General features: G+C 37.5%; 2 protein-coding genes across 2 annotated transcripts; both read right to left on the bottom strand.

Moving 5' to 3' along the window:
• Nucleotides 1–1546: 1546 nt before the first annotated feature.
• On the bottom strand, nucleotides 1547–4614 carry LOC137168179 (nuclear factor 7, brain-like). Its single transcript, XM_067570686.1, has one exon. The coding sequence runs from the start codon at nucleotides 4261–4263 to the stop codon at nucleotides 2851–2853; it is 1413 nt and encodes a 470-aa protein (XP_067426787.1). The 5' UTR covers nucleotides 4264–4614; the 3' UTR covers nucleotides 1547–2850.
• Nucleotides 4615–6522: 1908 nt separating this feature from the next.
• Nucleotides 6523–11475, bottom strand: si:dkey-174n20.1 (uncharacterized protein LOC796174 homolog). The gene is made up of 4 exons (XM_067570675.1): nucleotides 11046–11475; nucleotides 9931–10173; nucleotides 8338–8640; nucleotides 6523–7026 (listed from the first exon to the last, which is right to left on the bottom strand). The coding sequence occupies exons 1-4, from the start codon at nucleotides 11164–11166 to the stop codon at nucleotides 6767–6769; spliced, it is 927 nt and encodes a 308-aa protein (XP_067426776.1). The 5' UTR covers nucleotides 11167–11475; the 3' UTR covers nucleotides 6523–6766.
• Nucleotides 11476–12089: the final 614 nt, after the last annotated feature.

Raw genomic sequence — 12089 nt, 5'->3', positions numbered from 1 at the left:
TGGTTATGAATTATCCTGCTGTGGATCATATTATGTTTGTTTTACACAGCAGTGTGTTTTTCCTACAGAGTCTGCCTGCAGTCTCCTCTCAGTATCAGGTGTTTAGTGTTTTTTTAATGTAAGGGGCACATTGGATATCAGTGTGACAGACTTTTAAGAGTAGATCAGGTTTCTGAAATTGATTACAAAATATTTCTTCTTCCTCTTTGGAGCCTAAAAACAGTCCTGCCCACTCCTCTCCAAAAAAAGAGGAAATAGCAGCATGTACAGTATAAATATGTTGTTCTTTGGTTCTTCTTAGTGTGTTTACTAGTTTTGAAAACCAGTATAATAAGACTCACATATTTAACATGAAGGAGTACACAGTATTACACAACTGCCACTAACTAGCAGCATAGCTGGCATTTCCTTTGCATGACAGTCAGCAGGACACTTGTTTTTTTTTTGTGTTTTTTCTCTTTTTATTTGGTTCCTCGTTTTCTACTGAATGCTGGTATACTCCACCTTTCTCTTTCTATTTTCTCAGCTTTTTAAGTGCATATAACTATTTTTGTCTCAAGATGATATAATGAAGATGACTATGATGATCAGGATGATTATATTGATGACTGTGGCACTAAGGATGACTATGAGGATGATGATGATGATTATTTCGCATGCTTTTCTACGGGGCTCTGTGTTGTCAGTGCCTTTTGAACATAGCTGAGAGAATACGAGGATCACTTGTTGACCATCAGCACTGAGAGCGAGCGGTTCTTCACTCAGCCTGCATGTCACTTTGAGGAACAGCACACGAGTCCGACTGACAGATTAGAGGCAGTTCAGAGAGTGAATGAGCTCCAGCAGGGGGCGCAGTCACACAAAGTAAAGCACAAACAGGACACAGACGGACGGCAGGTTGATGCTTCTAATGTAGCTGCACAATAAGTCGACTTTAGTGTCAAATCTAACAGACGATCCAGTCAGAGACAACAGCAGTTTATCACTGTAGAATAAGAACCAGCTTCCATTATAATTATTGATCAGGGCTGCACAATTATGACTAAATTGATCGTTCTGATTACAGATTGAGATCATGATCATGATGTTGCTGCACAATTATTTTCCTCAGTGATTTGGGAACAAAATGATTCTCCTTCATTCATCTTATATCAGCATCTTAACTGTTTGCAGCCACATTCTTAATGAAATGAAATGTACCAACACCACTAATAAATCGTTATTCTATATGAATGATCAGAGCTGAGTCATGATTGAAAATGATTAATTGTGCAGCCCTACATATAAACTAATGTCTGTCCTCCTCTAGTCTCTTGAGGTCAGTGAGCTCTGCTGCCTTCCTGTCAGCTGTTTAGTCAGATGAAGCTTTACTGAGATAAACTGGAGCCTCTGTGTTCACTCTGAACCTCTGCTATCTTCTTTCTCCAGCCAGTGACTAAGTTGCACTGACAACACTGAGTTGGCTTCTCCTCGTAGGGTGTCTTTCACTCTTTTTTCCCTGGTCCCTCTGTTTCCAACCTTCTTCAATCATTTCTCTGCAGTTGGCTCTTTCTAGTTTCCCTTTGTCTCTTTTTGTCAGTTTGGGTTTCTTCTGTATAATAATATTAATCCTCTAGTTCTCTGATTCTTCAGATTATTGCTCTGTTCTCTTACGTGCTACACGTGTTTCTCTAACTTCAAGAAAATGTGTTAAGGTGTTATCAATAAAATGACAATTTAAATAGAAACGTGAATGTCTTTCTGTGTTTTCAGACACATAAAACTGCAGCACAGCTTTGATTTTGATTTTTATTGACAGAAGTAACCCAGGAAATCATTTAACTCTTGTTTTGATCAGGACATTTGTTCACCTGATAGAAAACATACAACTTGTTGAATAAATCATAAATTGAAGACACAGTTAATCAGTGTAAATCCTGACATTCATTCAGCACAGACTCACATGTGCTGATGTGTTTCACATCTGACATGAAGTGATGATTAACATAAACACACAGGAACAAACAGCAGCTCCAACTTTATAAATGTTCAAGAATTGAGAAATAAATGCTGAAACCGAAAGATAAAGGTGATCACTACTAACAACCTTTAAAATCCACAGTTCAACATGAGGGTCAGGGCTTTACAGTCAATCTTTTTGAATACATATCATTAGGACTGATGATTGATCATATTTGATGTATATTTTCTTTTTTTTTATTGACTAAATGTTTGATCAATGAATAAAAGCATTAACAAATTAATAGATAATAAAAAAAATGTCATCCGGTGCAGCCCAACCTGTGATCTACATGATCTTTGTGTCAGTATTTGATGGACACTTTCAATTTTTTTTTTATTTCGGGCTGCTGTAATTAAGACTGAACCTTGGAGAGAGAAACAAAAAACTGTGAACATTAATTTCTGCAGAATTTTCTCAATTTAAAGTATCACAAATCAGGAAGAAGGTTCAGTTTGTTTTCATGGATAAAACTGAATGAATATATAGAAAAGGTTTGACAATCAGTAGATATCTGTGATTAATAACACACATGGTAAATAAACAGGTGAATTATTACGTCAAGATTCCCTGTTCTGTCCATTCTTCACAGTAAAAAAAAGTTTTCCCTTTATTTTAAAAAGAAAACATTTGTAAAACGTCTGAATGTATTATTATAAATACACTTTGAAAAAAATAACAAGAAAAACAAACCCTGGATGATTAAACCATTAAAAAGTAAATGTTAAATGCATTACTCTCACCTATAAATCACTAACTGATAGTGAGAAAATAAATCTGTAGATCTAATTATTCTCCTCAAATTCTAATAAATCACATCTCACAAACCTTCCTGAACATCACAGAGAAATCTAAGTTTGACAGATTTTGATATCAGTGGTTTTAGCATCACCAGCTGGTCCAATGCTGAAATAAGGGAAGAGTTTCTCAGTGAAAGTGTCTCTGTGAGTGTATATGTGAGTCATGTCTTCAGGGTCGTAGAAGGACACCTCCCCCCTGTCATAGTCCAGCTGGACTCTGAGCCTCTGGAGACTCTTCTTCACACTGACAGTCTTATTAAGACCATTAGTGTATTTTCCATCACCATGCCATAAACACCAGATTCCATATTTTGGTGTAACAAATATCTTTCCCTTCCTGTCAACTGACGCTTTAGCCAAACCCACATTCCAGCCAGGATGGTCTCCCACCTCCACCTCCCAGCTGTGTTTCCCTGAGCTGAAGTCCTCAGAGCCCAGAACATCTGCAAAATAAGTGCATCTCTCTGGATTATCAGGGAGCTGCTGCTTTGTGTCTCCACATCTCACACTGGTCAGATCATCAGACAGACAAAGAAGGGGATGTGCAGTGTTTGGGTCCAGAATGACAGGACTGAAGTGGACCTTCTCCTTCATCTTCTCCCAGACTCTGAAGGACAGGTTGCCCAGGTGTTTGGCCACATCTATCAGTGCTCCTGAGACCAGCTGTGGATCTGACAGTGAGCACTGGTCTCTGGCTCTGGTCTGAGTGGGTTTATAACTGCTGAGGAATGACACGTTGTGTTTCTGCAGGTCTTCTTCAACAGCAGAGATACTGTCTGACAGAGAGGAGATCTGCTCCTGAATCCTCTTCATCTCTCTGCTGATAGTCTTCCCCTTCTGCTCCTCTTCCTCCCTCAGAGCTGCCAGTCTGGACTCCTCTTCCTCTTTCAGGAACTGGTGGAGCTTGTTGAACTCTGCTCTGATCTGCTTCTCTGTGGACAACAGCTGCTTCTTGGAGTGTTGAATCACTTCATTGTATGTTTTCTCCACTTCTTCATATTTGTTCCTCTTGTCCTGTAGAGACTTTAAGTCAGATTTCAGCTGGTCCTTCAGGTCACTGACTGCTTGTTCTACAGGAACCACCTTGTGACTCTGGTGGAGAGAAAACTCACAGACAGGACACACAACTCTCTGTTCATCCTCACAGAACAATTTAGGCTCTTCTTGATGTTTGCTACACACCACCATTAGATTCCTGTTTCCTTTTTCTGTCTCAGATGATCCAGTTTTCTGTCTTCCCGCAAATGAGTCAGCTAGTTCCTTTAGTGCAAAGTTCTCATGTGGAAAATCCTTTGAGGATTTTCTTTTACAAATGGGACAGTTTTTGTTTTTAGCTTGTTCCCAGAATTTTTGCAGACAGCTTGAACAGAAGCTGTGGTTGCAGGTCAGAGACACAGGATCTCTGAAAGTCTCTGAACACACATGACAACTCAGGTAACTTTCCAAAAGAGCTCTTTCAGCCATTTTCTCAGATTTCTAAATATTCTTCAAGTCGCAGACTCACCAAATTACAGTCTCTTCAACTTTATCCTCCGAGTGTGTGTTTTTCAGTAGAGATTTCGCGCTGTAACGTAATGGCGTCTGCGATCTGTTCAACAATGTAAATCTTTCAGTTTCGTTTACTTGTGTTATGGGTGGAGAGCTGATTGAAATAAAACTGCCATTTGATTGTGTCTCCACCAGATGGTGCTGTTTCTATGTTACAGATGTTAAAGTAATACTCCACCAAAAACCTACTGTATGATTTTTACAAACACTGATGACTTGTATGTCATGCTTGAAAAGTGTTTGTGACATAATGCTGAAACAATTATAGTTTACTGACAGAACATTGATTCACAACAACTTCATCAACCGTTAATTAGTTGAAGCCGTTTATTAAGGAAAAAAGCTTTTTCTTAGCTGTATATCCTTGTAAATTGAATGTCTGGGTTTTGGACAGTTGGTCGGACACAACAAGCTATTTTAAGATACCACTTTCCTCTCTGGGATGTTGTAACAGGCATTTTTCACTATGATAAGATATTACAGACTATAGACTATATCATCTATCTATAATCATTCATTAAATAAAAAAAATAAAACAATCAAGAGATAATAATCAACTTCTAAAACCAAAGTATTCATGTTTCATCCAGTCATGATGTTCATGCCTAGTTGACCCTGTTCTAATACTAAAAGGTCAAAGGTTACCTGAAGGCATTCATGTGTGATCATGCTGAGCAACATGACCCTCACTCCCTTCCAAAAAAAAGAAGAAATAGCAGCATGTACAGTAAAAATGAGTTGCTCTCCTGTTCTTCTTAGTGTGTTTCATAGCCTTAAAAATCAGGATACGAGGATCACTTGTTGACCATCAGCACTGAGAGTGAGCGGTTCTTCACTCAGCCTGCATGTCACTTTGAGGAACAGCACTCGAGTCCGACTGACAGATTAGAGGCAGTTCAGAGAGTGAATGAGCTCCAGCAGGGGGCGCAGTCACACAAAGTAAAGCACAAACAGGACACAGATGGACGGCAGGTTGATGCCTCTTCAATCATTTCTCTGCAGTTGGCTCTTTCTAGTTTCCCTTTGGCTACTTTTGTCAGTTTGGGTTTCTTCTGCATAATAATATTAATCCTCTATTGTTCTCTGATTCTTCGGATTATTGCTCTGTTCTCTTACATCCAACATGTGTTTCTCTGACTAACAAACCATCTTTTTGGACCTCACACCGCCGCATACATTTTTTGTATATATATATATATATATATATATATATATATATATATATATATATATATATATACTTCAGCCCCTATATATATATATATATATACTTCAGCCCCTATATATATATATATACTTCAGCCCCTCATTTCATTGGACAGTCATGTCTTGTGATTATTTATATATATATATATATATATATATATATATATATATATATATATATACACACACATATATATATATAATATATATAATATATATATATATATATATATATATATATATATATAAATAATCACAAGACATGACTGTCCAATGAAATGAGGGGCTGAAGTGGTTTGATCTTTTGTCTAGGGTGGAGATATCATATCAGGAAGTAAAGTCACATGCGATACAGTGCCAGCAATTGGTAAGATAAATATAATTTTTTAACGTTTAAATCCAAACAACTTCATATATAAAATACATGCATGTGCCTGAGTATTTAATTGTTTAAAGACATTTTGTTTTTATTTATATACTAAAAGTTTTTTGACTGGTCTTAGACCACTCTTAGGAAAATATCTTGCATGGAGATGTGATGGGATGCAGTTAGACCATAAGCAATTATTTTAATATCTACTAAGTGGATCCTAGAATCAGGTTTGACACACGGTTAGACACAGACGCAGAGGAGCTGAGGATCAAACCACCAGACCCTCTCATTAGTGGACGACCTGCTCTACCTCCTCAGCCGTAGCTGCTCCAAGTAACACATGTGTATGTTTCTGTGCCTGCGTGTGCACGTGTGTTGATAATGACACTGAGTCTGTGGATGAATATATTGATGATGTACCAGAGGAAGATATTCAATGCTTACACCAGGGAGAACAGCACCATGATACAGCCACAATGCCAACACACACATACACACACGCACACACGTAGGATAATCACCATGTCAATTTATGTGTTACACAATCGAAGTGTTTGAAACATTCAATTATAATTTAATTATAAAAAGAATGAAAACACTGTAAAGTGGGTCTTTTACTTGTGCACAGAAAAATTATTATCCACAAAAACAAGTTGTGTTGATAAGAAGAAACATTTCCTCTTAAAATAAACAAGCACATAAAGGAACATGAAATCTTTACATCTGCAGTGAACACAACCAAAATGTAAATGAAAAACACAACAATGTAAAAAGAAAGTGCATCTACATCAGTTAACTATCGTCATAAAAACAAAGGATCAGTTCCTCCAGCTTCCACCATCAGGCCAGTTTCACCAGTCTCTCACTGGCCTCCCACAGTTTCTTTGCCACACCGGCGTCTCTTGCGAAAGGCCGTAGAGTGGTTGGTCTGCAGTCAACGAAGTAACCTCCGCTGTGTTTGGCAACTTCATCTGAGACAGCGCAGTAGATGACAGTCTGAGCTCCGACCTCACACGACACAAAAAACATCCACATGACCACCTGCATTAGCATTCGGAAGAGGATGGAGTAGTGACACGTCCAACCGCTCTGGACAAAACCTGGAACAACACATGTAAGAAAAGATATCAGGAAAAAAAATATAGAAATAGTGTCAGAAATTCAAAAATACTTTATGTCAGGGTTGAGCAATATGAGTAAAATCTATCACAGTATCAGTTATTTTATATCATGATTTTGAGTATATTGTCATGTACTGTAAATGTAAAAAAAAAAATCTGGAAATTCCTTTTATATATAAAATAATCAGATCATTTGTTTTTAGCTTATACCTGATAAAAAAACCCTGTAAATCCAGTGTTGCCATAACGCAGCATAAAGCAAATCTTTCAATAGTTGGCAAATTTCTGTGTTTTCATGGGATATATTGTCATGTATCTCATTTATATCTATAAGCTAAAGAAAATTAAAATAACCTAATTAATACATCATTTATTTAAAAACAATTTACAAATTGCTCAATTATTGGCTGCAACTTACATTATTTTCATTACTGATTGATCTGCTGATTATTTTCCCATTACTTGTTTTTTGGTCTATAAACTGTCATAAGATAATTGAAAATGATAATCACAATTTCCCCGAGTGAATAATTATCTCTTCAAATGTCATGTTTCGTCCCTCCAACAGTCCAAAACCCCAATATATTCAATTTACAATTATGAAATTATACAACTCAGCAGCAAATCGATTGGAACATTTGCTTGAAAATGACATGATAATGATCAAAATAGTGATTCATTTCTATCGATAGACTAATCAATTAATCAACTAATGCTTTCAGCTCTTACAAGAAGGGGAAAACAAGTACAAAAAATGTCTCAATAGAAATTAGGGCCAACTAGAAATCTTAAGCCTCCCAGAATTTCTCAGCAGTAGAAACAGTTCAGGACTGAAGCAGTTGTCAATAATCTTCTGTGACTTTAGCATCAAATTTGGTGACATTAAATCAATTTTCCAGTAAGTTGGACTGTCGTGTGAGCTTTTTAAACACAGAAGGTGGATGATGTGCACATCCAACCCCAGTCGGGTACAGAAATGGTTGCAGAACAAGCAGAAACAGGAGAAGTTGTCCACACATTAAAACTACAAACTCTGCCAGGCAAACAAGGACGTTTGTATTGTGTGGGCTGCCTCTCCCTTTCCTATGTAAGCTTTTAAACTCTTGAACTACAGGACCAACTGTAGAAAGTGAAAATATTCTAAAATTGATAATAACAGAAAAATGATTTAGATAAACACACAACCTAACATGCACACACAGGTCAGTCATTCTTTTTCTCTTTCAATTATGACTTTTAAACTCACTCTCTCACATTATTTCCCTCTATGAAAACCATAAATCCTCTCACCAGGGTGCACAGCGTAGGACGTCACTCCTTTCCCCTCAGTGATGCGGGCCAGTTCCTGACTGAAGTAGATGTTGGCCAGTTTGCTGCGACAGTAGGTGAAGAAGGGCAGCAGGTTGTAGTTGAGATCCTGGAAGTCCAGTTTCTGGTATTTGTAGCTGGAACACGTGAGGGTGACCACCCGGCTGGGGGCACTTTCTTTCAGGCGAGGCAGAAGCAGATTAGTGAGGAGGAAGTGACCCAAGTGATTGACGCCAAAACACATGCTGAAGTTATCATCCGTCCAGTCGAGGACGCCGGGCATACCTGAAGAAGCCCCGCAGAGAGAGAAGAAACAGGTCAGAACAATGAGGTGGAGGTAAACATGCTGTATAGCATTTAGCTGGTGCTGCTTTTCTCCACGTGATCATACAGTAAGTAGCAACAATGATTTGGGCTTTGAGAATTAATTACAGCTGATCAGTGGTGATAGAAGTGCCTCCTCTGATGCATCCAGTTAAACTGTCCAATCAATAACATGGTTTACTTTTGTTTCCAACCATTGATTGACAGTTTCCACTACAGAATTTTCTATAGAGGAATACATCTCAATCCATTTGTTTTGGTTAAATGTTCTGTTAATATTAGTATTATTACTAAATCCAGCTTTATGTATATTTCATGTATACATTTTATGTGTAGAAAACAAATCACATGAGCTTCCCCTGCCAAATGGGTTACAAATATATACTTTCATGTTGAAAAAATGCTGAACCATCTCCTAAAACAGCTGTGGTTTTGGTTTTTCTGCTATAATGAGTATTTACAGCAACAGGACATACATATACATATATATATATATATATATATATACATATAAGTGGGATTAACTCAAAACAAACTACAGTGTTCATGGTGCTAAAGTAACATGTTACCCAGAGCAACAGTGTTGCTAAAGATGACAGAAGTCAAGTCAGTTTTTATTTATATATGCCAAGTAAAAATAATCTTAGTAAAATATACAGTCACAATAGGGTTGCAACTAACAATTATTTCCATTATCAATTAATCTGCAGATTATTTTTTTGATTAATGGATGAATTGTTTTGTCTATAAAATGTCAAAAAATAGTGAAAAATGCCCGTTTTAATTTCCCAGAGTAACAGAGAATGTCTTCATATGTCTTGGTTTGTCTGATCAACTGTCCAAAACCCAAAGACATTATGTTTATGATCATGTATGATAAGGAAAAACATAAAATAATCACATCTGAGAAGCTGGAACCAGTAAATGTTTGTGTCTATTAATGTTTTGTGTAAAAAAAATTACTAAAATGATTATCAATAAAGTTGTTGATTAATTTTGATTGATAATTGCTCACAATACTGAGCAAAATTATTATTTTAGCCACAGATAGCTTATGTCAAGTCAAGTCCATTTTATTTAAACAGCCCAAAATCTCAAATCAGCCTCAGAGAGCCTCACAATCTGTACAGCATACAGCATCCTCAATACATTTATGCTAGTCAGCTTTAACTTCTAGGTTGTCTATTTAAAAAAAAAAGCCTCTTCTTTCTACCTTTGATCAAGAGACTTCCATGTTATTGACAACCCCACCTGCATTATTGATCAGGATGTCGAGCCTCTTCTCTCTCTGGAGGAAGGTCTTACAGAATTCCCTCACACAGTGCAGGTTAGCCAGATCCAGCTCCATGTGAAGGACGTTGAGATTGTGACTCTTGAACTTTATCTCCCTCACAGCCTTCTCAGCCTTGTCCATGTCTCTGCAAGCGATGATGACACGGGCGCCTCTCATTGCCATGGCAACAGCTGTTTCCTTCCCAACGCCGGAGTTTCCACCTACAAAAATGTGAGAAAACAACAGAAACGGTAAATTCATGCTTGTGAGGAAAATGCGATGTGGTGACTTGAAGAGTGCAGCGATACTAACGCCTGCAGTCATCTCGATTTAACTGTGTGATGTTGTGGAGTAAATAACGTCATTCAGCATTATAAAGTATATACAGTACTGTGAAAAATTTTTAGGCGCTAGGATGCATTCAAAAATAATTTATTCATCAAATAACTTAATACAAAGTTTAGTAAGCAGAAGAAACCTAAATGAAATGAATATTTGGTGCAACCACGCTTTGCCTTTAAAACAGCAGTTCTTCTCAGTAAACCTGCACAACGTTTATCATGTACTTTGTTCCAAACATCTTGGAGAATTTGCCACATTTCTTCTGTGGATTTAGGCTGTTTCAGTTGCTCCTGTTTATAATCCCAGACTGACTCCATGATGTTGAGACCAGGGCTCTGTGGGGGCCAAACCATCTGCTGCAAGACTCCTTGACCGGCTGTAAATCTGGGGTCACTGTGATGCTGCAGAATGAGTTTAGGACCCATCAGATGCCTCACTAATGGTATTGGTATGGTAAAATTGTCATGTATCATATATTGATACCAGCTGTCTTTTGTGGTTGTTGTGTTTTCTCTTCCCTTTTAATTTTTTGATTGCTATGCATCACAACACCAAGGGAAAACTCCTTGTATGTGCAAACCTACTTGGCAATAAACCTGTTTCTGATTCTGACTGCATTAATGGATGAAAATCTAAATATCTAAAGTGCCTAAATTTTTTTGCACAGTATCGTAATCGTAATTCTTCTTTAACAGCCATCAATATAACCTGTAACCAGATAGGAATATTAGACAAAATGTTATTTATTTACCTGTAATAAGAACTGTTTTGCCATCAAGTCTGCTCAGGTCGGTGCAATACCTCCTTTTTTTCATCCATTTCAGAGTTAAAAAAGAGACTAAAGAGGCGATAATTGTGTAGAGAACATACATTTTCCTTTGGTTGCTCCCTTGACAGCTGATATATTTTATTATGAGCAGCTGCTGATGCTGCAGACTGGCTATATGAGCTTGAAGCTAACGTCAGCTAGCTTGCTAGGTCGCTAGTTGACTACGAAAACCGTCATTTGTTTCCTCTTATTCCTCCATTCCGGTTCCTTTTGCAATTGATTTGGCGGAGATGACCCTGGACTAATTAAACGATGCGGAGAACGGCTATTTCATATCAGCAAACACTCCTTTCCAATTCATTCTCAATCACACGGAATCGATCACTTCTTCTTCTTTGCGTTTTAATGGCGGTTGGCAAACCGGCTTATAGGCGCATTACCGCCACCTACTGGACTAGAGTGTTGACTGGAGTCTCTCTATTATTCCTGTTACTCTTAAATAATTAATTAAAAGTTTGCATACTTTCCATGATGTCTTCCCTAGCAGATTCCCCAATGTAATATTGTTTTTTCACCACTTAGTACTGATATTAATTCCTTTCTTTCTTCATCATACCTATTGCAATTTATCAGTACATGCTTGACAGTTTCCGGTTTATTACAGTGTATACATAACCCAGTAGGGTGCTCGTCTATTCTACGGAGTATTTGTTTTAAACCTGTAACATGCTTTTGAAAACTGTAAAGATGTCTTCCTGTGTCAATTAAATCCCAGTATTCCTGCCAGGTTTTGTGCATATAATCCTTTACGATAGTTTTAACCTCTGCTTTACTTCACAATATTTGTACGTAACTGTAGTTTTTATGATTGTTTAGTCTATGTGTCTACCGTCTCACTTCCTTTCACTCCTACATGAGCAGGAACTCAAAGGAAGACCTCCAATCCCCTATAATGTAACCTGAGTAGCACATGAAAGATTTCAAACACAATATCCTGCCTGCATGACTTTCCAGACTTGATGCTTG

This window comes from Thunnus thynnus, chromosome 2, assembly GCF_963924715.1.
Source record: "Thunnus thynnus chromosome 2, fThuThy2.1, whole genome shotgun sequence".
Classification (NCBI taxonomy): domain Eukaryota; kingdom Metazoa; phylum Chordata; class Actinopteri; order Scombriformes; family Scombridae; genus Thunnus; species Thunnus thynnus.
Note: the sequence above shows the minus strand (reverse complement) of the source record. Positions and strands in the feature narration are given on the sequence as shown.

Bases quoted from the DNA above. Each gene is read 5' to 3' on its own strand.
- LOC137168179 (XM_067570686.1), bottom strand. From the start codon at position 4,263: ATGGCTGAAAGAGCTCTTTTGGAAAGTTACCTGAGTTGTCATGTGTGT.
- si:dkey-174n20.1 (XM_067570675.1), bottom strand. From the start codon at position 11,166: ATGTATGTTCTCTACACAATTATCGCCTCTTTAGTCTCTTTTTTAACT. The intron at 10,174-11,045 runs GTAAATAAATAA...ACATTTTTGTAG, and splicing joins CAAAACAGTTCTTATTACAG to GTGGAAACTCCGGCGTTGGG. The intron at 7,027-8,337 runs GTGAGAGGATTT...GTGTTGTTCCAG, and splicing joins GTCCTACGCTGTGCACCCTG to GTTTTGTCCAGAGCGGTTGG.